The sequence below is a fragment of the Diplotaxodon limnothrissa genome, linkage group LG5 (genome assembly GCF_057381915.1).
Source record: "Diplotaxodon limnothrissa isolate DT_005_m linkage group LG5, D_limnothrissa_male_GT1.1, whole genome shotgun sequence".
NCBI lineage: Eukaryota > Metazoa > Chordata > Actinopteri > Cichliformes > Cichlidae > Diplotaxodon > Diplotaxodon limnothrissa.
In genome coordinates this window covers 34,662,940-34,686,157 of record NC_140600.1, presented here as the reverse complement: position 1 = coordinate 34,686,157, position 23,218 = coordinate 34,662,940, and the positions used below count along the sequence as shown (strand labels likewise).

Sequence of the window (23,218 nt, the reverse complement as noted above, 5' to 3'; positions counted from 1 at the left end):
AAAGAACAACGTGACATAACCAAAATGGTATAAAAGAGGTATGTAGTACATTTAAGGGCATACAATATATATATTTTTTGCCTCTTCTACAAGGGTCAAATTTAGTGCATTTGAAGAAAAAAACTCTCGAGTCCCTTTCATGTTTCAATAAGGCATATATGTGAAGTTTATCACATCTTACTATACCGAGACAATTATGGAGAACAATTTACTTTCTCATTTAAATATTAAACAAAGAAAAACGTTTAATTATAGTTAAATTATACAAATGATTCTTGTTTTTTCAACAAAAAAGCTTCATATTTCTTCACTGCAATGACAAAAAGAAGGAAGTCATATAGGAGCACATTCGTTTAAAAGATATCATGAAATCAACAGGCTACCACAGAGCATGTGCAACAGTCTTCAAGTGCCTCAGGTGTTGTCATTCATTTGTTACTGAGAAAGAAATCCTTCAACCAAGATTCAGTTGATTCTGCATGTTAACTAATTCTCTTCTTCCTTCTTTAATGCAACAACAAGAACCTGATGATTGTTTTTGCTGTTTATTCTGTATCTGATTTGCCATCCTTGTGCCTTGGGAGCATCTCTTTGGTTTCCTCACATTCTCTATTGCAATCCCCTTTACATTGTATGATTGATTCTTTTTTTAAATTTTAATTTTTAAAAAGGTATTCACTATTAGGGCACAACATTAAAATGAACAATCCATTTAAGGTTGGAGTAACTGCTTAGTCTCAAACATAAACAAGAAAGAAAAGTACAACGAGGGTTTAATTCTCACTGGCAACTGTCACAAACAGCAGGTTTGGGAGAAAATACTTTAATGTCACTGAACATGTTTAGTTGCATGACTGAGGACCAACCAAAGCAGATGGGAGACAGTTCCTGGTTTAAGATGAAGTGAAGGGACTGGGTCTCATATGGTAGGTTGATGAAGGTGCTGGTCAGACCCGAGTCTTCGCTATGACAAAGATGTTTTCTTCTCCCACTGCACCACTGGTCCGGGGTTTAGGGAGCTGAAAGAGGGAGGACCATGGGAAGGGCCCTAAAGAGTCAGCTCTGTCATAGTGGTGGCTACAACCTCGTCATGTCTCTGACTCATGCCCTGCCAGTGGGATGACAAACACAGTGATGTCATCACCAGAGCCCAGTCTATCGTTGGGTAGCCGCCAGCCACGCTCCTTCAGCACCCCCCTTGACCTCATAAGCAGGTCCTGCGCTGCCAGTGTATATCTGCACAACAAACACCGAGCAGAGGCATAAATCACAGTTACAGCATATTCAATATGGACAGCAGGGAAAAGACTGTGAAAAGGCATTATTAATTTAGTGTGAATGAATCTTGTATTTAAGTGCAGTAAGAGTACCTGTTCAGGAATGTTAAATAATAAGTAATTTTAATGAAAACATGACCAAAGTTCAGAGGAAAAATATCTCTGTGGTGGACTATATCAGCTTAAAGGTTCTCAGTCTTAACAAATTTGATGATATACCCTATACTGATCTCACTGATGTTTATCTGCTGTGCCACAGCAGTTTTCTTCTGCCTGACTAATCAAACATAGTTCATGAAGAACTAAAAGACTTTAAACGACTGAAGTTATTTTTTTAAATAAAGAATTCTTTGTCTGACAGAAAAGGAGAATTAATGCTGAAAGAAAATAAACAAAATGAACATCACCATCTTACTGGCTCAGAATTTCACATGTGGTGGATCCCTAATCTGTTTTATTTTGAAATTATTATTTTTAATATATTCATTTATTTCCATTCCATTTCCTTTTTACAAAAAATAAATAAAAATCCCTTCTTGCCCTTGTGGGCGGTCTGTCTTTCAAGCTTGGTTCAACTACCAGAGGCCTGGGAGCTTGAGGGTCCTGCGCAATATCTTTGCTGTTCCTAGGACTGCGCTCTTCTGGACAGAGATTTTGGATGTTGTTCCTGGGATATCGGCCACTTCCTCTATCTGCCGGTTGTACATACCGTGCAGGGTCCTGTCCCTCCATGATGGCCCCTCCTCTTGCTCCTCTTCTTTCTTGGGTTTCTGCTGCCTGAGGTATTCACTGAGAACCCGATCAGTTGTTGCCATCTTCTATATGTACTTGTAGTGCAGTATCACCTTCCAATAGCGTAATCCCCTCAGTTCTGACCACCTTCCCTCTTTTTGTTACCATATCTCCAGTCCAAATGACATTTTGAAGTCGTAGTCGTCGTCATCATGGTGTGAATCAGTGAATTAATGTTGATGTAATATATACAAATCATTTCCTATTATTCTCTCTAACTACTGCAACACCTGTTGCTAATCTGTTAATCACTCTCCTCAGTACATATACCTCTCTGGTTCCCTTTATCAACTCTCAGATTTTGTCATAAAACGCATTTTTTTCATTTGAATGTTTGCATTTCTTATTTTGTTTCCTCGCTTTTATAAATATTGTTTCTAATTAATGATATTTGGTTTTGCTTCTGTACTTTTTTCCCTTGTTTTTGCCTCTTGGTAGGCTTTTTTGCCTATCTGAAATCTTTGTGTTGTGTGACAACTAATATTGGTTACATATGAATGTTATTGGATTTTACTATGCCTCCTGTCAAAATGATTCATACTCTATGTCGTTCACAGTCACCAGACATCAGTGAAACATTTTGGATTTTACTACCACCATCTTCAAGGTGCCAAATAAGGAAACATCTTCTGGATAAAATGGTGCGATCAAGGTACTCACACTCAACACGTTTTCATATTTGTTGAATTTGTTATCCATCTGTATACTGTAATGTCTGTTAACATTTTTAATAATGTATCTGGCCACTAGTTTAACATCTCAGGAGAAGAATGGAAGTAATGGGCTAAATTAGAATTGTTAAAAACTTATTGATAAACACTTAAAACTATCTGATGTATGCTTATAGATTCAACCCATAACTACATTAGAATTACCATAAAGAATTTACCATAGGGTTATATTCAGGTTACATAATAGATTAAATATTCTGCAAGTGTTTTGCATTTGTTTGCCGTCACCTAGTGGACAAACTCTGTACAGCACACCATCTGAACATGATCACATGACACATGACCCAGCGCACACACCCAGAATAAAAGCCTAATAAAAAGGATTATTTGGGAGACTGCATACCTCATGGGATCAGAGGGGTCACAGCAGGATAAGTAGGCTGTAATAGCATCTGCCACTTCCTTGTCCGTAGTTACATCCCAAAGTCCATCTGTGCCCATGACCAAGACATCATCTGGGCCGTGTTTATGTTCATCCAGGTTATAAACCTTCACCTGTCATTGAGATAAACCAAATTAACGGATTTATATGCCTATTTATCATGCTGTCAGTACTTCTTCTAAATTGCAAAAAGAAGAAAGGCAACCATTCATGTGCATGTCAACTGCAAGCAAGATTAGTGAATGCACTGTATGCTGGCATGCAAGGGTCATAACCTCCATTTGCTGTAGTAAAGCTGCTCATTTTTTGTCACAAATCTGATGTTAAGCTAAGTCACACTGTTAGAGTGACTTACAGGAAGGGTGGCCTTTTTAGATAAGCTTAGACATATTAGAATAAGATTCTAGTATGTCTACGCGAGTGGCTCTCAATGTAACTTTGAGTGGGGGGCCTAAAACGGAAGTAAGGAAGTGGTTGCAGAGATTGGTTAAGCCGTCTTCTCTCTAATGCAACAGTATGTTTATTGCCTCGAATGACTGTACCATTATGAAGCAAGTCTAAATAGGAATTTGGGGCAAGCTTTTTTCGAAACGTAGCAAAAAACCCTGAGAGTTTAAACAATAAGGGCACTATCATGGGTAACTACTGTCAGGATAAATTCAAAGACAATAATAACAAATCGGTACATAAATACTCCAGGAGTCATAACATGGTAATATCTGGTTCTCTGTGCTAGATTGGAATATTTGACCCATTTATTTACCCATACCTGAACTTATAAAAAGCCTTTAGAATATTGCTCTTATCCATATTTGGGACTTCCAACCTTTCACTGACAGACCAGTAAGCGAAGCCCAATGCCCAACAACTATTTGAATGTATCTTAACGCTCCTAAATGGCCAAAGCAGTAACAGGCTCAGGCTGACTCCTCCCACTCACCTCAGGGACGCACGAGAGGAAGGGCTTAATGTAAATGTTGGAGTTGTAAACTTTCAGGTCATGATCACCGAGCCCACGGGTCACTCCGATTGTTGCCATGACACGAGCCTGTACACACATACACATTAGCAAGAACAAGCACGAAGACACACAATAATATAGGTTATTGCTCCGGGATGCGCTTCAGTTCTCACACAATCCATTTATGGGGGATTATTAAGCGAAGACAATGTTCTTTCAGACAATAATGAAAATACTGAGCATGTCTCTCATTTTTTAGCCAGGCAGAGACCACATTTAGCTAACAACATTAAGATTATGGAAATGCTTTAAAATGCAATTAGGTGTTGTGATTAAATTTAATACATTAAATAAAATTCACAGACTTTTTCTCTCTTCTTACCTTTTTCCCTTCTCCATATATCAGGGGAAATTTCAAATCATCTTCAACAATTGTCTTATAAGCCCTACAGGAAACACAATTAAAGCTGATCATTACCTGATCAAGTGATTGTTTGCTCAACATAAAATAAGCTCTCTTATTAAAAGCAAAATATCAAAATCAATCATTTTAGTGTTGAAAATGTGACTATGCTAGTATTACATTGTTTAAACTAGATATTTTGGGTTTTTAATTATTTATTTTAAAAAAACAGCACTTACTTTTATTCGTATTTTCTTATTTGTCATAGACTAAACAACTAACATGAATAAAGTTCATGATTTTTTTATATTCTTCCTAATACTCCGGAGTAAAATCAGTCAAACTGTTCTTAACACTTACAGGGTGCCTCAAGCAGATTAAAGAGATGAAAAAGTGATTAACTGTCCAAAATGTGATTAAAAAGGTTTACCAGCCAGTCATGCTGTGGTCTCTGTAGAGCATCTTTTTACCCAGCTCACTGTGTTGGATCCTACGAGGGAACTCAATGTGAGTGAACTCATTTCCCAGGAGCTCTGGCCTCAGGAAGCCCTGGAGGGGTTCACAGAATTAGAAAGGTTGAACTGAACTAGAGAATAAAAAGCTCAACCTAAGTCACGATTCTTGTCTTTCTTCTAAAACATGAAAGGCTACAGGACACTATATGACAGAAGGCCTTGAGTGCAGTATGTTAAAATGAAAAGGATAAAACGCTCCATTTTAGCAGTAAACATCATCCACCCACTCTGTGACTCAGAATTACAAACAGATACTAAAACAGGCAACCGGTTAATGCCAGTTTATTTCAGTGATGATGTACTTTACTGTCAGGAAAGGGTCATTTATCTAGGAACTGCACAAGATGCAGAATGTGTCTGCAGGATGAAAATGATAAAATGCAGTCCTGGTCAGAAGTTTGCATACACTCACCATGGGCATGAATGTCATTATAAATCTGGGGTTTAACTGTTCTTTTTCACAGGTAGAGTGATTGTACAGCATACATCTTTACTGACTTAACAAAAAAAGATTTGGATTTTGTATTGGTTGGATTTTTGTTTAGGATCTTCTCTTATGCACACAGGGTCAAAAGTATACTGAAATTTGCAATTGCTCACATGGATTTTATGGCCACAGGAGACAAAGACTGGGGTTTTTTGGCCACAATGACAAGAGGTACGCTTGGAGGAACAAAGCTGAGGCTTTGAAACCTAAAAACACTGTACCAGATGTCAACTATGGTATAGCATCATGCTCTGGGGCTTCTTTGTTGTCAGTGGTACTGGTATGCTGTACAAATTGGATGGAAAAAAGGAGGGCTATTTCCAAATCAACAGATAGACACTTGAAACTTTGACATAGCTGGATGTTTCAAAAGGACAACGGGAAACATCAACATTAACAGGCTAACATTAACCTTTTGGAATGGCCTTTCCAAAATCTGAACGTCATCCCTATTGAAAATCTATGGACTATGCTTTAAACCTGGTTTTGCGCCAGCTAACCAACCAATTTAAATTAACTCTGTCAATTCTGCCTGAAAGAGCAGTTTAATATCCAGCTAGCTGATGACTACAAAAAAAATCTGACTGAGGTGCAACTTGCTGAGAGCCATTTAACTGTGAGTGTATCTGCATATTTGAACTGTAGGTATATTTTTTTTGACCATGTGTGGATTGCAGAAAATCAATTCAAAGGGTTCAATAACGGCCCAACATTACCACAGCATTCATGCCCATGATGAGTCTATGCAAACATCTGCCCACAACTGTTTATTAGCCACATAAAAAACAACAACATAGATTACCAGATACTGTAGCCGCTGTCTCTCAGACTCAGGTGTAAATTCATTTGTCATGGGAATAACTTCATTATTTCGTATGATTATGGCCCTGCAGAGAGAGGGAGAAAGACAGGAGTGAAAAGACAACTCAAGTGAGGTTACTTGACACTGTAGTGTCCTGTAGTGAACACAAGAGGGATCTTAAAGCTATGAAAACAAATCATATTTCCCTCACCTGCTATCTCCAGCATTGGCTACGTAGAGTTTCCCCATTAAATGTATGGCAGCTAAGGCACAACAGCCACCAGAAATGGCATACGACGATTTTTCCTTTTCAATTAGGTCATCCTGTAATAAAAGCGAAAAAAAAAAAAAGTCAAGACAAAAGGCTGCAAAATCTCTGCTGCTTAAAAGCTTGCTTTCCCTCTCATCATCCTGAATAGCTCATTATTTTCTTCATGCATATTCATTTTCAAAACAAAACTGCAGCGCTAATGAAAAGAAACAAGGATGCTTTGAAGAATGCATTACCTAGGCTGAGTGTTACTTTTTATAGGTATGATCTTAATCAGACAGTGATGTTGCATCAGAGAAGAATACCATTTCAAACTTACAAACTGAAACAGAAGTATGAGCTGTCTATTTTTTTTAAAATTTGGATATTTCCAGTGACCCAGAACCTTAAAATGTGTGTGTGTGTTTTAAAGCTTTCCTATTTGTGGCTGATGAGATAACGAAAGATGACTGCAGTTGTTGTGAAGTGGTTTAGCCATGACTGTTCTGGCAACTGTCAAAGCAATCCACAACAACAACAAAAGTCTATGCTATCTATCTTATTCCTTCAACATTAATTTGCCTGGCTGCCTGCAGAGAGTGCAGCTATGCACGCACCCTTTGAATCAGACTGTAGGTAGCCAGGTTGTTGTGAGACGGGGATGGAAATTATACATGGTGTATGGACTGTGTACACTGACTCCAATCTGGCAACCTGGGTACCAAAATGCAAACACCTAAAACTTATGTATTTATGTATTGATGAGTATTCACAATAAAGGTTGAGGGTCTTAAAGATTGCAGAAGTTTTATGAATACAGCTGGGCTTTGATATACCTACCAACACTCCCGTCTTAACCCTGTGTCTCTCATTTTCAAGTCATTCAAATGTTAAAAGAAATTCCATCCCATATATATTCATAAACATCAAAGTGGTGCTGTGGAAAAGCTATTAGCTAAAGCTAAAAGATATTCTAGTTTATAAAGCTTCATATTTGGACAAGATGAAAGCGCTGATGAGGACATCTGACATAATTCAGATTGGACACAACACACATACACTGCCTAGAGTAATGTTAGCATGGCCAAAAACCCAAAACAAAACATGAGAACAAAGTGATTTGCTCTCTGTGCATGATCTGCATGCCAGATCATGCACTTCTGGTTATTAAAGCTAAAATCTTCGGTTATGTTGGTGTTAAAAGACACAGATGGGCAAAAATGCTTACCACAGCTTAAATATGCCAAGTGTGGTTTGCTTTTTTCCCCCATTGTCTACTCACCATCTGTTTGAAGGCAGTCTCTATGACTCCCATCACCAGGCTTTCCAAACTGACAACTTTCTCCATGTAAAAGCGCACTGAAGCGTCGCTGACTGCATCTGGGTCCTCTGGTTCTTGTGCACCCCCTTTCTTTGCCTCCGCCTGATATGGGCTGCCATTCTTGGCCAGGCAGATAGGAGGAGCACTGCTGGGGTTCTCCAGGAGGTGGCAGATCTCCCCCAAGCGGTCTCTGATTAGGTGGTGAAGAAGCTTGGAGGCCATGATGGCTGCGCCAGAACCTGCATGTCCATCAAATACCCCCCAGAAGTGGAGAGGAATTCCTGTACCATCCTAAAAGAGGAAACAGTCACAGACAGACATAGTGTATTAAATAAGAGGAGAATTCATCTGCTTCCTTGGTTAAAAAAAGCTCTTATGACATTACAACTTTGAACAGAAAGCACAGCTTATTGAGTGTTCACAGATTATGGCAATTTTTTTAAAACTATAAGCAAAATATTTCTTCAAGATCTGTTATTACATTCCCAAATCAATCTTTCTAAACAACAGCCACATCATGAATCAAGTTTTTATTCGTCGAACCACTAAAGTTTACAATAATAGTGCAATAGTACTGTATATAACTGAAGTAATATTAATTTAAAATAGTCTTATAGCTTTTGAAAAGGAATGTAGGTAAAACGTCTTCCAATCAGGTCTTTTGCTGTTTATAACACAGTGAGCAATGCGAAAGCACTGCCACCTTTGTTTTGGCAGGAATGTTAATAGACCCAGTTGGCCTGCCTGACTAACCAACATATAAACAGGCCCAAGACATCTGCCTACCCCTCTGATGCTAGACTCGAGTGGGGGAAGGGTGCAACAAGGGATGATGTAATTCATTTACACCAAATGGAGGACACGAATGTACTTTGTGTGCCTGCAGGTCTTACAGCAGTTGTGAGGCCCAAGGAGAGACAATGACTATAAGACTTTTCTTTAAAATATTCTGAAATAAATGCCCTTTTTGACCACCTGGAGTCAGTGGGAACAAGCTGTACACACGATGACTTACATTGACTTACCTTTTTAAGTCCATCGTGTAAACTTCTTACGTTTTAGTCTTATTTGAGCTCTGTCGCAGTATCAATTTGGAGATTTGTGCAGGGCAAGTAATGTGCAGTGAGCCTTTTTTTTTTAACAGATTACGCAGTGATGTGGTTGAAAATAACGCTGATAACAGCAGCGTGAGTCAGCAAAAACAGTTACAGTTTGAGAAAAAACGCTGTAAGTTGTTAAAACGCTCAGTAGAGCTGGGGGTGAGACTATCTCATGACTTTGCACCATTTCACACAGAAAGTGTAGTCATGCGGTCCTTTGTTAAATTGAAACCATCCAAGCGACTTTCAGAAAATTGAGTCAGTCAATCAAAACATCTGTTAATTCGGGTCAAATTAAAGTCACGAAATCTGAGTTGAAAGTTTTGTCTGAGGTGTTAATGTTGAATCCTGCTAAATCCTGTTGGCTATTTCTGTGCTGTAGTAATTTGCTTCTTTAAATGTATTCACATTTAAATGTATACAGAATGAAAAAAAATATCTAGATGGAAACTACACTCGGTGAAAATCTGTGAAAACAGCACTGCTGGATATGAAGTAAATACAATGCATGCTCAGATGGGGTGCAGCGGTTTATGTTCTGTAAGGGAACATTATGCTTCAGGCTACATAACAAGGCATGCAAACATCTTTCAGTGACATTCCCCTCAGACATGTTTAGGACTTTATATATACTGATGTCAGATTTGTTCACTTTTTTCCATTTGTTCATACATTTCATTCCTCATTCCCTGATTCTAGAAATCTGTCCTTCACTCACCCCGTTTTGATCTAGCAAAGTAGAGTTGCGGTGTTTGCCACTCGGCTTCTTCACAAACACTTTCTCACATGAGGCCTGGTCCTCGTTCAACATGCTCTTCCCTGCATTGATCACCCTGATTGAAAAAGACACAAGGAGGAAAGGTGAGCCCGGAGTCGGATGATTTATAGTGTTTGCGCTCATTCCTCTAACCGCATAAAAAACACAATAGAGAGAGTGCAACAGTGGGGTGAAAAGTGGGGCAGGATGCAGTCATGTCCCAGAGGGAACTTGCAGAAGGGATTAAGTGTTTTTATGATGAGCTGATGCCTGTGGAGGATAATGGCTTTAGAGTAATGCACTGATTCATACTGTAGAAGCATCATCTATCACAGGGTGTGCTTCAGCAGTGTCAGCTGAAACTACCGATGCACAACAGCATTAACATCATTTTTTAAAATACCAATACAAATATGTTTTTTTGCATGATATACAGTTTTGTTTTCAGAGAACCATCTATTCACATTTCCCATTCAATCTGAAAATGAGCTGGCAGATTTCTAAAATTTGCATGCATTGTAATATAATCCATCACTTTACACACATTGCACATTATAGCAATGTACCGTTACACAGTACAGACTTTTAAATAATTCTTAATCCTCTGTCGATTGATTTTTTTGGGCCAGTGGAAGACACGTGCAACACGACACTGACACAGTATCATCTTACTGTCACAAAACAGGAACTATGTAAACAAAGGCTCACCTAGATAAAGCAGACACAACTAATGTGTACATTTGGAGTTGTCTTTCTGGCCTTGCAAATACTCTCTTCATATCTTTATTTCCTAGAAATCCTGAGGGAAATATCCAACACTTTAGCAATTAATTACTCCTCTAGCACATAGTTAACTCTGTCATTTGAATTTTCAGCAATGAGAACCAACCAAAAGAGTAATGCCCTAAAATGAAACCGTGAGCTGAATGTTCCACAAAACGGGAAGTTGGCAGATGAGGTAAGGCAGTCGTAAATGGTTAAGATTGCGTCTTTCTGGTCTTGTAGTGTAAGCTTAAAGTGCTTCACACTACAAGCCCCATTCACTCTTTGACACACGTCTTACAGCACTTTAATAACACTTAAGCAGTGATGATTCTTCATGGCCTGTGTTGGTGCTAAGCAACTTACCCAAGAATACTTAAGTCAGCTGACTTTAATAGTCACAGATAAAACCACTGATCTCTGCTGAATGGACAACCAATCTAGTGGACAACTCTGTGACATTATTTGTTGAAATTATGTCTAGTTCTATTTCAAACTACAAAAATAATGACTAGATATTTTATAACATAAATAATAGATCTTAAAAATGTAGCTAAAGGCTTCCTAGAAAAAAAACTACAGCCAAACTAAACTCATACTCAACTGTGAATGATTTGTAGCAACGACACGCAAAGCTCCACTGGCAAGGTCCATTAAACTGTAACGTGAACCTAGCTGGGAAAGACTGAAGTCTATCTAGACCTCATGCTGGCACATTATGTAACGTTTTTACTTTTAATTATAGATAAATGCCACATTAGCCGGATAATGTGTCATTAATACCCACTGCACAATTCCAGTAATTCAAGTATTGTCATTAAAATTCCCTCAGAAACTTCTGCATAGAAGGAATGAGCAATTTATCAGATAATGCCGGGATCATGAGAGGCAAAAGTAAAGTAAACAAAGACAGTAAATAAAAAAAAGAGAGGCTGACAGTGACGAGGAAAGAGGACAAACTAAATAGTCAAACAACAAAACGGGGAGAGAGATTAGTAAAAATTACATCAGAGTAAGACTTCTGACCTTTCACATTCCATATAATTCAGCTGATTACAATCTTTTCAGAAGATGGATGCTGTATAGTCTGGAGCTTTGATTTCAGAGAGTTACAAAAATGAGGCTCAAAATGTAACGGCTGCCCAAATCTGGATTATAAAAAGCCCCTTCACGTTCTAATCAGTTGAAAGCAGCGGTCAGACACCAGCGTCCTGCACTGCGTTCCCTGCATTAGGACTAATGACAGAGAAGAATTTAAAATCACTCGATTGTAGTCTAAACTTTCTGCCAAAGCCAAGACAATGTTCAAAGATCACATATATCAGATGGGAAAATTGCACTGATGACTCAACTTTACACAAACATTTCCAGATATTTCAAAGGACTGGACAAAGAAAGTCCAGGGAAGTAGCCAACTGCTATGCTGGTGGCACAACAGGTAGTATGCCTGACTCCGAAGGTTGCTTGTTCAAATCATGCCCGAGTCAAGCTCTCTGCAGGTACTATTTGTAAAATCCATGGAATCCTCACGTTGGTGGGTTCCTGCCAAGTCTCAGCTACTTGAATTAATTGACACCCTTTGGTGCATGTCATCCTTTTCTCTCTCTGTGGCTATCTCCAAGGGTTGAAAATAAGGTCTCTGTGTGAAAGAAAAAATCTTATCATTTCAAAACTTAATGGATGCATTGTGTATGTTTTTAGAAAAAAAAGGCTAAATGTAAACATAAGCTTTGTACTTGAGAAAATTCCACAGTACACCTTAAAGTGTTGGTTCCATAAGATTTTGGAGGCCTGCAGCATGCTTGGCTGAAACGTGTCAGTGTTTACTTTTCCCATGTGATAAACTCCTACACCCACAATAAAGAATCAGCAATAATTCTGTTTTGAAAGCAGTCACATGAGCCCCATAAGCTATTATTGAACATGCTGGTTGCTGGCGTGGGAGGTTGCCATTCTAAAACACGGCCTTGCTGTAATGTGACTTAACTCTTTCACTTATTTGTCTTTCGGGCATATGCTTTCACAACCTGTGACTGAAAACCATGGCTGTCGTGTTTGGTAAAACAGTGCTTCTCTGTTTCAACCGTCTTATTCTATTATGCAAGGAAAGTTCAAGAAGAGGAAGCTATGAGTTCCAGTGAATTCTCTATTTCGGGTTACTTGACAAAAATGTCTCTGTGTAAACATCATCTTTGAAACAAATTGCAAATTCTCCAAGTAAAACATTAAACTCTATGCAAAGTACTGTGAATTCACTTCATAGTCTCTTGCTGAGGACAGGCAGCTTTAGAGATACAGAAACAGTTTTGTGGTTCAGTCAGCGGGAGATCAGTGATGCATATAATCTAGTGAATGGAAACACTTCTGAAACAAGCCTTTGATCCTTTAAAAGGACGTTTGCACGGTTCTCTGTCGTTCAAGATTCTTTTTGCATAGCTGGTGTCAATTCAGCTTCAAGTAAAACTGGAAACTGTACGTCCGTTTTGTCATCCGGCCGGTTTTGGGTGTGCTATGTGCTCATGACACATCCTCAGTGAGTTGTCTGACAGCACTTTTACAAATTAAATGTGAAAAAGATATACTCTCTGGTTGCTGCTGATTGAAGCTACCTCAAGTGGAAGTTGGCAGGCTGACAAACACTGCAGGCCTTGTTACATAAAATCTTCCGCAGTGTCAAAGTAAAGTCTTCATGAGGAACTTTAAAAAAAAAAATCAGACTAGTTATATTCTGATTCCTATGGAAGCCCGTTTCCGCCACTAAAAAAAAAAAAAAAAGGATCCATAACTCAAAATTTCGAGTTATTTTCTCGAAATTTCGAGTTATTATCTCGAAATTTTGAGTTTTTTTCTCGAAATTTCGAGTTATTATCTCGAAATTTCGACATATTAACTCAAAATTTTGAGAAAAGCAACTCGAAATTTCGAGTTAGCGCTGCCAATCAGTAATCTACGTGAATGACGTCATTTCCATGTTACCCGGAAGCTGAAGCCCTCAGCTACAAATGCTACAGCTAAGCTACCGGTATTACATCCAGTCGTGAATGCACAGATTGCTGAGTGTTTTCAGCCTGGCTTCACAAATGATGAAATCCCTGTGTTATTAGCTGAATCACATGGTGTTACTATCAGCAAACATACTTTAATTTGTTGGGATCCGTTTTTGAGTGCGCGGTCCTGCGCCATATGCTTCCGGGTAACAAGAAAGCGACCTCATTCACGTATATTTTTGATTGGCAGAGCTAACTCGAAATTTTGAGAAAATAACTCGAAATTTCGAGAAAATAACTCGAAATTTCGAGTTATGGATACTAGCTTTTTTTTTTTTTTAGTGGCGGAAACGGGCTTCCATAGATTCCTATTCAGGGAGGGGAAGCTTCCCATCACGTTTGGAAGGCCCACAGTGCTAAGAAGAAATGAAAGCTGACAGTCAAAGACTGACAAAAACAATTCCCCTGTAGAAAAACAACTTTATGTGAGCTGTATACTACTAAAGATATTATATTTAAAACATACGGCAACTTATGAACTCTGCCCCACCATTAGTTCAGGATCTGTGCTCAAAATAGAGTCACTAAAAGAATGTGAGCCAAAAAGTACAATCGCTTGAACAATAGGTTTAGAAATACACAACAACATGGGTGTAACTCTATTCATCTGAGGTTTATTTACTCCACTAAGGTAGATTTTTTGTTTGTCTATGAAAGATCTGACAACAGCCCAAAACACGAATATGCTCCGTTTCTAATGAAATGAAATGGAAAAAAGGAAGAAGTTAGAAACAGCTTTATATTTCAGCTTGTAACAGTTTTATGTACAATGGGCCACACTTTACGCACACTGACAGTAAACTGAACATCATTCATGTATTCTATCTTGTATTATATACAACTCAGGAGCATAAAAGACCTTTAATCATTCATCCTTCTTTATTGTTTTGCTCTTCTAACATCTGCTTTTCATGAATTATTAATCATACTACAAGGAATAAATATGTCACATACAATGTTTTTTCAAATGTGAGTCCTTGCTTCCTCAAACTCTCTTACATGATACCAGTGGCAGGACCTGGAAGAGCGCCTCCATATTAAACTAAACAGTATTAAATACCCATTTGATTAAAGCATTTTGAGTGTCTTACTGTAAGTGCACTCACTTATTTATGCTGACACAATGTTGTACACCAACACCATAGCAGCAATTAGACTCATTATCTCAAGCATCCTACACTGTGCACAGATTTTAGGTTCAGAATTCCTAACCTGTTTTACCACATGAGTCCAATTTGCGAGAAAGCAGTATTCCACCTCTTCTGGGTGCAACGCTATAACAGGAACAAACCATGGGAAAACCTAACAATGACCATGAATCCTTATTATCACCAGCATGCCCAAGACACACTAATTAGTTGTTATCAAAACGGAGAAGATGCAACACAGCGTCCATCTGTATTATTCAGGCTGCCATTGTTCCTACTCTGTACAGGGGAGTAAAGATCACTGGACAAAATGGACCGAGGCCTAAACAAACGATCATTCGAAAGGCTCTTATCATTGCCGTGTGGGTGAATAAACAACTGCTTAATGAATGGAAGTGATCTCAAATAAAAATAGCCATACAGTTGGATAAATTTAGAACCTGACAGCAGTTGTAATTTGGCATCAGTGTATCATGGTTGAGCGTGGACAAGGTTTGTAGCTCTGTTGTTAATTGCTTCCATTTTAGAGTTGTTTGCTTTGGACTGACGTTGAGTTTTCTGTGGTCTCAGTGTGCTGATGTGACACGGATGGTTCAGATTGTTTGGGGTTTTAACCTCCGTATGAAATGAGCACTGACAGCTGATGTGTGATCAGATCAGCCGATTACGTTGTGTTGTAAGCAGCACCGCTAATGCTGTGATTACAACTTAAGTGACTCATGTTAAAGTAATCTGCTGAAGAATTCAGATGAATTACAGAGATGATGCAACTTTCCACAGAACATAATCAATACGTGCGTTAAGTCCTCATATCTGACCGTACTTATTCATTCTTCTGAAACATTTGGTGTTGAAATTTCACATCTGAGACTTTCCACATGAGTCAGTTATATATATATTTTTTATTTTCACAATGGGTCAAGGAGGACAGGCATGGATAATATAGCCCACATAGTGTTAGACTGTATTTATTCAGCCCTTCACAACCACCCACTTCTGGAGGAGGGGAGCATCTGAAAGTGTTTTTCCTCAGCAAGAATCATCTGAAGAACACATTTTGTTTAGTGGTATAAATAAAATGAGGCTGGAAATTTTCTATATGTGAGAGGACTGCAGGTGTGTAAAGAATACGAAAGCATCATAGTAAAGACAAGGACAGGGGTTGTGCAGTCGGACTGACAAATGCGAAGAGCCTCTGCCTCATTTAGCCACAAAGATAAGTAAACCCACATGGCATTTTGCTACCTAGTTATCTGTTAATCGGAACACTGCAAATGCAAACCCCACTGGTTCTGTTAGGAACGAGTAGATACACATTTCCTGCTTTCACTTCTGTATGGCCCCAGTAAATCAAAACTGAGGTGGAGCCTGTATTCAAACATGACAGTCTCTTAGGATACGAAAGCCTTATATCTAATTACAGCACTGACACCCTGGTCCAAATTTACATTGTTTATCAGCAGCTCACGGGAGGAACATTGAATGGAAACCGTTCAATAGCAAAAGGCCACATTGGCTGCTGCAGTGCACTCGAAACTGCAGCAGCTATAAAAATAAATAAATAAAAATCACTTATCAGGCCTGGCACTCATCGGGACCCTTGCAAAATTTTTACTGATACAATTCAATGATTTTCGGATCAATTAATATGTCACTGAAATCACTGATACACTCACTCTGCGTATCCTGTTTGCCAGGGAAGCCTGCTGCCTCTCTTTAACGTGAGCACCGGCCGCGATGCGTGCTCGGTGGAGTACTGCAGGAGCTCCGGGGTGAGGTCCAAGAAATCCGGCCGGCCGTAGGGAAAACGAGGCGGCAGGCTGTCCGTACCGCAGGTCTGTCCACCAGAGTGATGGTTATGGTGGTGGTGTCCGTGCGGCATCATCCCTCCGACCAGGTTGGACATGGCGTTTTTAACTTTGCTGATCATCATCGGCACCGACAGTGGGGTAAAAGATCCGGACGGAAAATTAGACGCGATGCGATATTATGTTGTTAGAGACGGGAGAAAACAACAGCAATACATAGCGAGGGACGAGAATCATTTCAGGAAGCGATTTTTTTCCCTCCTTGGCCCCATGTGACAGTTTTCAGAAAGGCAGACGCGATGTTTTCCTCATTGAAACAGAATAAAGCCCTCACTGGCTGCGCACAAGCTGTAATCCAGCAGGAGACTATCTCATCTCAGAAGGCAGGGCTTCACAGGGATGTGCAGCCAGCCGTGAAAATGTCTTACACATACCCCCTCCTCAAACACCCCCCCCCCCCCCCCCCAAAACCTTTAACAGAAATCACATGAAAGTAACATAAATGTCAGTCAATGACAAATGAGGAGATAGTAATATGATATATATGACGTCTCACGAAGCCCTGAACTATTGCAAAGGACTAAATCCGAACACGTTCAAGCCTTTTCTGATTAAATGAAAAATCTGGATATCAGTTTTTTTTAAAGGCAAGCTTTCATAAATTATGGCATTAAAGGTTACTATGATTTGTAATAACCGATTTTATAGTCTTAATATATTTATTAAAACAACATTTGAGTTGCCAGATTATGAAAAATGGCTTTGCTGATTTAGCTTCTTAATAAAGGGCAATGAGTTTTTTTTTACTTTCTAATAAATCATCAGGTTTGCAGGTGTAAAAGCTTAAGGCTCAGGTGCAGTTACATTATATACAGGCATAACTGAACCTTCACCCAGGGCGATTCTAGCTCTTTCAACACCTCAGACAATAAGAAGATTAGCCCCCCCCTCTCACAACAGTGTCTGTAAATAAGCGCATTTACAGACACTCAAAACCTTTTAGGTAATTCTATGTATTTGGCTGTAGCCTCAAACAAAAAAGTTGAGAAGATGTTAAGTATATATTAATTTGAGCATTTAAGTATTTTGAGATAAAGTTGAATTTATTCAACAGATACACATTATTCCAGTAACAGATTAAACAATTTATATAAATGAGACAAACTCTAACAGCTCTACATAGAATATCTCTACATTTTATTCTAAATAAAAGAGTACTAGAGTTCACTGACAAACACTCCATGTGTAAAAATATACCTCTTTCCAAAACACTGCACTACATTTCATGTATAAGCACAAGCCAATGTACTTCTAGCCCTAAGCCCAGATAAACAGGGAGGATTGCATCAGGAAGGGCATATTGCATAAAAATCAAAAATCATGCTTTGCAAAATCAGCATGCAGATTATCAACAGTGTTATTTCCATACTGAATCAATCAGGATCTGAGTTAACAACAGTTCTGTGCGGTGCTGTTGGCCAACAGTGCTGGTGAAAACTGTGCTTCTGTTGACCAAAGATAAAAAATGAGGAGAGGGGGAAGGTCTGTTTGGAGGCAATGAGAGGAAAGGTAAGGCAGAAGTGACAAGGTGAGATTAATGACTTTAAATGTAGGGACTATGATTAGTAAAAGGAGAAAGCTGGCTGATATGATGGAAGGATGGAAGGTAGATATACTGTCTCTGCAGGAGACCAGATGGAAAGGAAATAAGACCAGGGCCGTGGAGGTGGCTTCAGTGGTTCTACATTGATGTAGACAAGAAGAGAAATGAATTAAGGGTGATCTTTAAGGAAACGTATGTGAAGAGTGTTGTGGACAGGAAGAGAGTGTCAGAAAGTTTGAAACTGGAAATCGAAGGGACACTCAGTGTTGTTGGTGCGTATGCCTCACAGGTTCGGTGACAGTTAGAAGAGAAATAGAATTTATGTCGAGGAGAGAGTGGTGATTGGAGTAGATGAAGGGAACAGAGGTGATGAGGAGATGATGATGATGATGATGATGTTAAGGAGAGAAATGCAGAAGGATGACATGGCTGTCGAGGTATGTTTAGAAGAGAGAGCAGTGAACCTCTTAACCAGATTGTTTAACACAATCTTAGAGAGTAATAGGATTGCTGTGGAATAGATGGGAAGTGTGCTGATACTGATTTTCAAGATCAAAGGTGATGTGTAGAGCTGTAGTAACTACAGAGGGATACAACTGATCAGCCACACCATGAAAATATGGGAAATCAGCGCGCAGCAGTATGGTTTGATGCGGAGAAACAGCACTACAGTTGCGATGTTGAGAGTGTTGATGGGGTGTAGAAAAGGTCAGAAGGACTTTCACTGTGACTTTGTGGATTTAGAAAAAGCATATGATGAGAGGAACTGGGGTACTATATGAGCAAGTCAGGAATGGCAGTAAAATATGTGAGGGTGGTTCAGGACATAAATGAGGACAGTGAGACAGTGGTGAGGTGTGTGGTGCTGTACGAGTGACACATGAGTTTAAGATGTGAGCGGGATTACATCAAGAATCGGCTTTGAGCCCTTTCTTGTTTGCGATGGACAGGTTGACAGATGAGGTCAGGAGGGTGTCTCCACGGACTTTGATATTTGCAGATGACACTGTGATTTTTAATGAGAGTAAAGTGGAAGAGAAACTAGGTGTTGTTTTGAGAGAAGAGGAAAGACTGCAGAAGCAAGATAGAATGAAGATGCAAGAAGTAGAGATACTGAAGGTGGACAAGTTCAAATACCTATGAGCATCAGGGGTGATTTGTCACGGCAGCAATGGTGAGAAGGAAAGTTTACAAAAACTAGTTTTTGCATAGTTTGGAGACAGCGGCAGTAAGAAAAAGACAGGAGGCTGAGCTGGAGGTGGAAGAGATGAAGATGTTAAGATTTACATTGGGAGTGAGCACTACGGAAAAGACAGAAATGAGTACATCAGAGGGACAGGACAGTTCAGGTTGTGCGGTTTGGAGACAAAGTTAGAGTAGCAAGAATGAGATGGTGTGCGCATGTGCAGAGGAGGGACAGTGGACATATTAGACTAAGGATGTTGAATATTGAGCTGACTACTAAGGAGATTCATGGATGTAATGAAGAAGGACACAGAGTGTTGGTGGGACAAAAGAGGATGCTAGGGGCAAGGGGACAGACAGATGATCTGCTGTGGCAACCCAAAAAAGAGCAGCTGGAAGAAGAAGAAGATGATGAAGAAGAAAGCATTGCGTTTAGCATTCATGTTTCAGAGCTACACAGTAGTCTAAGGAACAAAACATGTGATCAGATTAAAAAATTCATTACAAAAAATAAGTGCGCAGAAAAAATACAAAAGTGGTAAAAATGAATTTATCACACAGAAAAAATGTGTTTGTCATTGTTGTCTAGCTTTATTTAATATGCAGACTTTCTGTTCAGGTGGATCAGTGTCATGCTCCTGCTTTCTTTGTACTCACCTGTTTTCACACATGCACTGCAGCCCACAACAGGATCATTAAATGTGTTGAAACAAATATCCGACACATTGATCAACAGTCTATGCAAGATCCTGTTGCACAAATTTGCTCCACTGCGCACAGTGCAAGTGGCAGTATGATGAATTCCCCTTTTCTCTTTGGTTACCACAGAAGACACAGAGAATAGCTAAAGTGGATGAATGCAGAACTATTGCTGTGTTAAAATAGAAAACACTTCATTAGAGGAGTAGAGAACACTCTTAAGGACATTGGTCTACAATTTAGAAATGCCTTCATAAAAACAGTGTTTACAGAAAGGTGCAAAGTATTGGTTTCACTCAAGCACTCAAAGGCCAGATTAAACTTTGCTTGAAAACATCTAAAAGATTTTGAAGAAAAATAAATATTTGAAATGATGAACTGAAGTTGAACTTGCCAGAATGATAGGACAAGGAAAGCATGGTGAGCCGCTGGAGGTGGGAAGAAGTAGAAATCATTAGTTACTGCACTTAAGCTGCATTTTCAGGTATGTGTACTTTACTTGAGTACTTATTTTTTAAAGTGAAAGGCTGAAAGGAGCGCAGATGTCCTTAACCTAGCTAGCGCTACAGAAGAGGAGGAAGCATGAGTGAAGTGACGTTTTTTTAATTGGCAGGAAATTTCAAATTCAACGTTTCTATCAGCTCGACAAACATCAGCAAACACACAAACTCTTTGTGTGCAGTTTATCATATAGTGTATTGCTAGCTAAAGGTCCAGCTGCTGTATTTCACAGGGAGACAAAAGAAAGAGAGCTAACCTCACTCAGAGATGGAGAAAGATACAGACAGGAGAGGGAGAACAGAGGTTAGATTTAAAGGTAAGGACTGCTCAGTGGAGCTTGATAAATTGCAGATTTAAAGATTACATGTAATGTCATCATTTTAATCCCGCATTGGATTTGTATATGAAAATGTATTTTCATATTGTGTGTCATATTGAAATATTTCATGAAAATACTGGTAGTTTTGTGCAGGATAAATAGATTAGGTTGCAGTACTGTGGTGAATTCACAGTAAAGCTTTGTGCATGACTCTGTGGTGCTCATGGTCAAAGTTCAAGCGAACCAGAGATTAATTTGCATTTAAGGTGATGATGCTTAGACTCATTCACTGAATACCATTTTATACCAACTGTGTATGGTCTAGACTTGTAGTCAAGGCCGCCTAATCCGAGACCAAGACAAGACCAAGACCAGAGGGTATCGAGACCAAGACAAGATCGAGACCAAGTCGAGACGAGACCAAGACCGAGACCAAGTCGAGACGAGACCAAGACCGAGACCAAGACCGGGACAAAAAAGACTAACTTTTGTGTGCTTTTGAGGGCTGACATGATGGTACTGACTGGCCCCAAAGTCATCTGACAAAACAGCGATCACCTCCAACAACTGTCTAAAGAATGGGAAATATGTAACTGGTTTCAGTTATACTTTATATATATAAAATTGTAACATCAAACTGAAGATTATAATCCACAATGTGGAGGGATTTGAGCATGGCTGAGCCACTGTGTGTCGCTGTGTGACAGCTGAGCAGCGAAAGGAAATTAATTGAGGAGCCAGCTCTCGCTCAATGGGAGTCGACTATTCTGATTCACTACAAAGCACTCTCTAAGCACGGCTCTTAGAGCTAAAGCTTTTGCGCATGATACATTATCGAGCGTTATGCTGTGTGTCATGGATACTGTTGACTCCAAATCTCCCGAACACTATGTTGATCTGAGACAGCAAGACCGAGACAGCGAGACCAAGACAAGACCAAGACCAAAGTACGTCGAGACCAAGACGAGACCAAGACCACGTAAAAGTGGTCTTGAGACCGGTCTCGAGACCAAGACGGGTCTCGAGACATCCAACTCTAGTATGGTCTAGTATAATGACAGTACAAACAGCATAGTCTCAGTGTAGGGGATGGACATCAGCTATGATAGCTTGTGAAACTTTATACATCTTGTTAAATTCAGTTGTGTAAATCTACAGCAGGTCAGCTGATAACAGCCTGTACATTAAGAAAATCTACTGAAGCTTTGTTAGTAGAATTGTCCTTTGAAGAGCTTTTTACTTTCTTACTTTGAGTACATTTCACAGCCTGTACTTTTTCACTGTACTTGAGTAAAGAATTTTCTTCAGTACTTCAGCTTTTACTGGAGTACTTTTTAACACAGGTATCTGTATTTCTACTTAAGTACAGAAAGTCTGTACTTTTGCAGCCTCTGGTGGCCGCCTAGTCTAAAATAAATAAGAGAAGAAGAAGGCTGTAGCATCTCCCTAAATGTTGGTGAGATGAACTAATGGAAACAAAATCAAAAACAGGACTGATGGAAACTCTCAACTCAACCCATAATTAATAAACAGAACTACAAAAGCAGCAGAAGGATAAAGCCGGTGCTGATGGAGCTAAGGGAGGAAAAGTGCAGGTCCAAGACTGACATGCACATGTGTTGAGCCTTCTGCAATCAGTCAGCTCTAAGAATAAATCAGAAAGGAGAGCACGTTTGTGAGAATGACAAGAAGACAATAACAGGTTTGTGTATGCTCCCACACACGCATGTAACACAACCCAAGAGTTTCTCAGGGCAGAGAAATGGGATGTTCTTCAGTGACCATTAAAGTCATGAGCAGCAACGGAAGGTAGCTTCAGTAGACCTATCAGGATGCAACGCTTGTTGATGTCCATGGATTCAGCATGTAAGTCACTGACTGTAAAGGCTTAACAACCGTTATATTAGAAGTGTGCCACAAGGCTATGTATAAAAATGGTTGTAATTCAGAAACAGTTAAAGCAATATTTTTCTAATACCCCTTAAATTAAAGCACTTGAATCACATATTGATTGTCTGATTTAAAGCCACTATGCTTGTATACAGAGGCAAAATTGTTAAATAAATGTTTCAATGTCTGAAAACAAAGGGACATATCTGTGAATATGAAGAAAACTGATGTTTTGATTTAAAATGTAGGACTTATGACTTACAATTTTTTTTTGCTGTTTTTTCAATTAAATTCACTTTAGTTCAATTCATTTTTCAAATTAGTTTTATTCACTTATACTGTATGTTGTGGTTCACCCAGACACAGCTATAACATTTGGACAAACACCCAGTTCTACAGATGCACATATACATAAAGCAAATGCATGCCAAACAGAATTCGACAGAGCCACTGATAATTAATATTGAAAAGCAAGCAC

General features: G+C 39.2%; 1 protein-coding gene across 1 annotated transcript; it reads right to left on the bottom strand.

Annotated features, from left to right (window-relative positions):
• Window positions 1-920: 920 nt before the first annotated feature.
• ppm1j (protein phosphatase, Mg2+/Mn2+ dependent, 1J) lies at window positions 921-16,700 on the bottom strand. Its single transcript, XM_085354626.1, has 10 exons — window positions 16,412-16,700; window positions 9,740-9,854; window positions 7,883-8,212; window positions 6,562-6,674; window positions 6,351-6,435; window positions 4,977-5,095; window positions 4,526-4,589; window positions 4,123-4,230; window positions 3,144-3,295; window positions 921-1,236 (listed from the first exon to the last, which is right to left on the bottom strand). The coding sequence occupies exons 1-10, from the start codon at window positions 16,666-16,668 to the stop codon at window positions 1,089-1,091; spliced, it is 1,491 nt and encodes a 496-aa protein (XP_085210752.1). The 5' UTR covers window positions 16,669-16,700; the 3' UTR covers window positions 921-1,088.
• Between the last annotated feature and the right edge of the window lie 6,518 nt (window positions 16,701-23,218).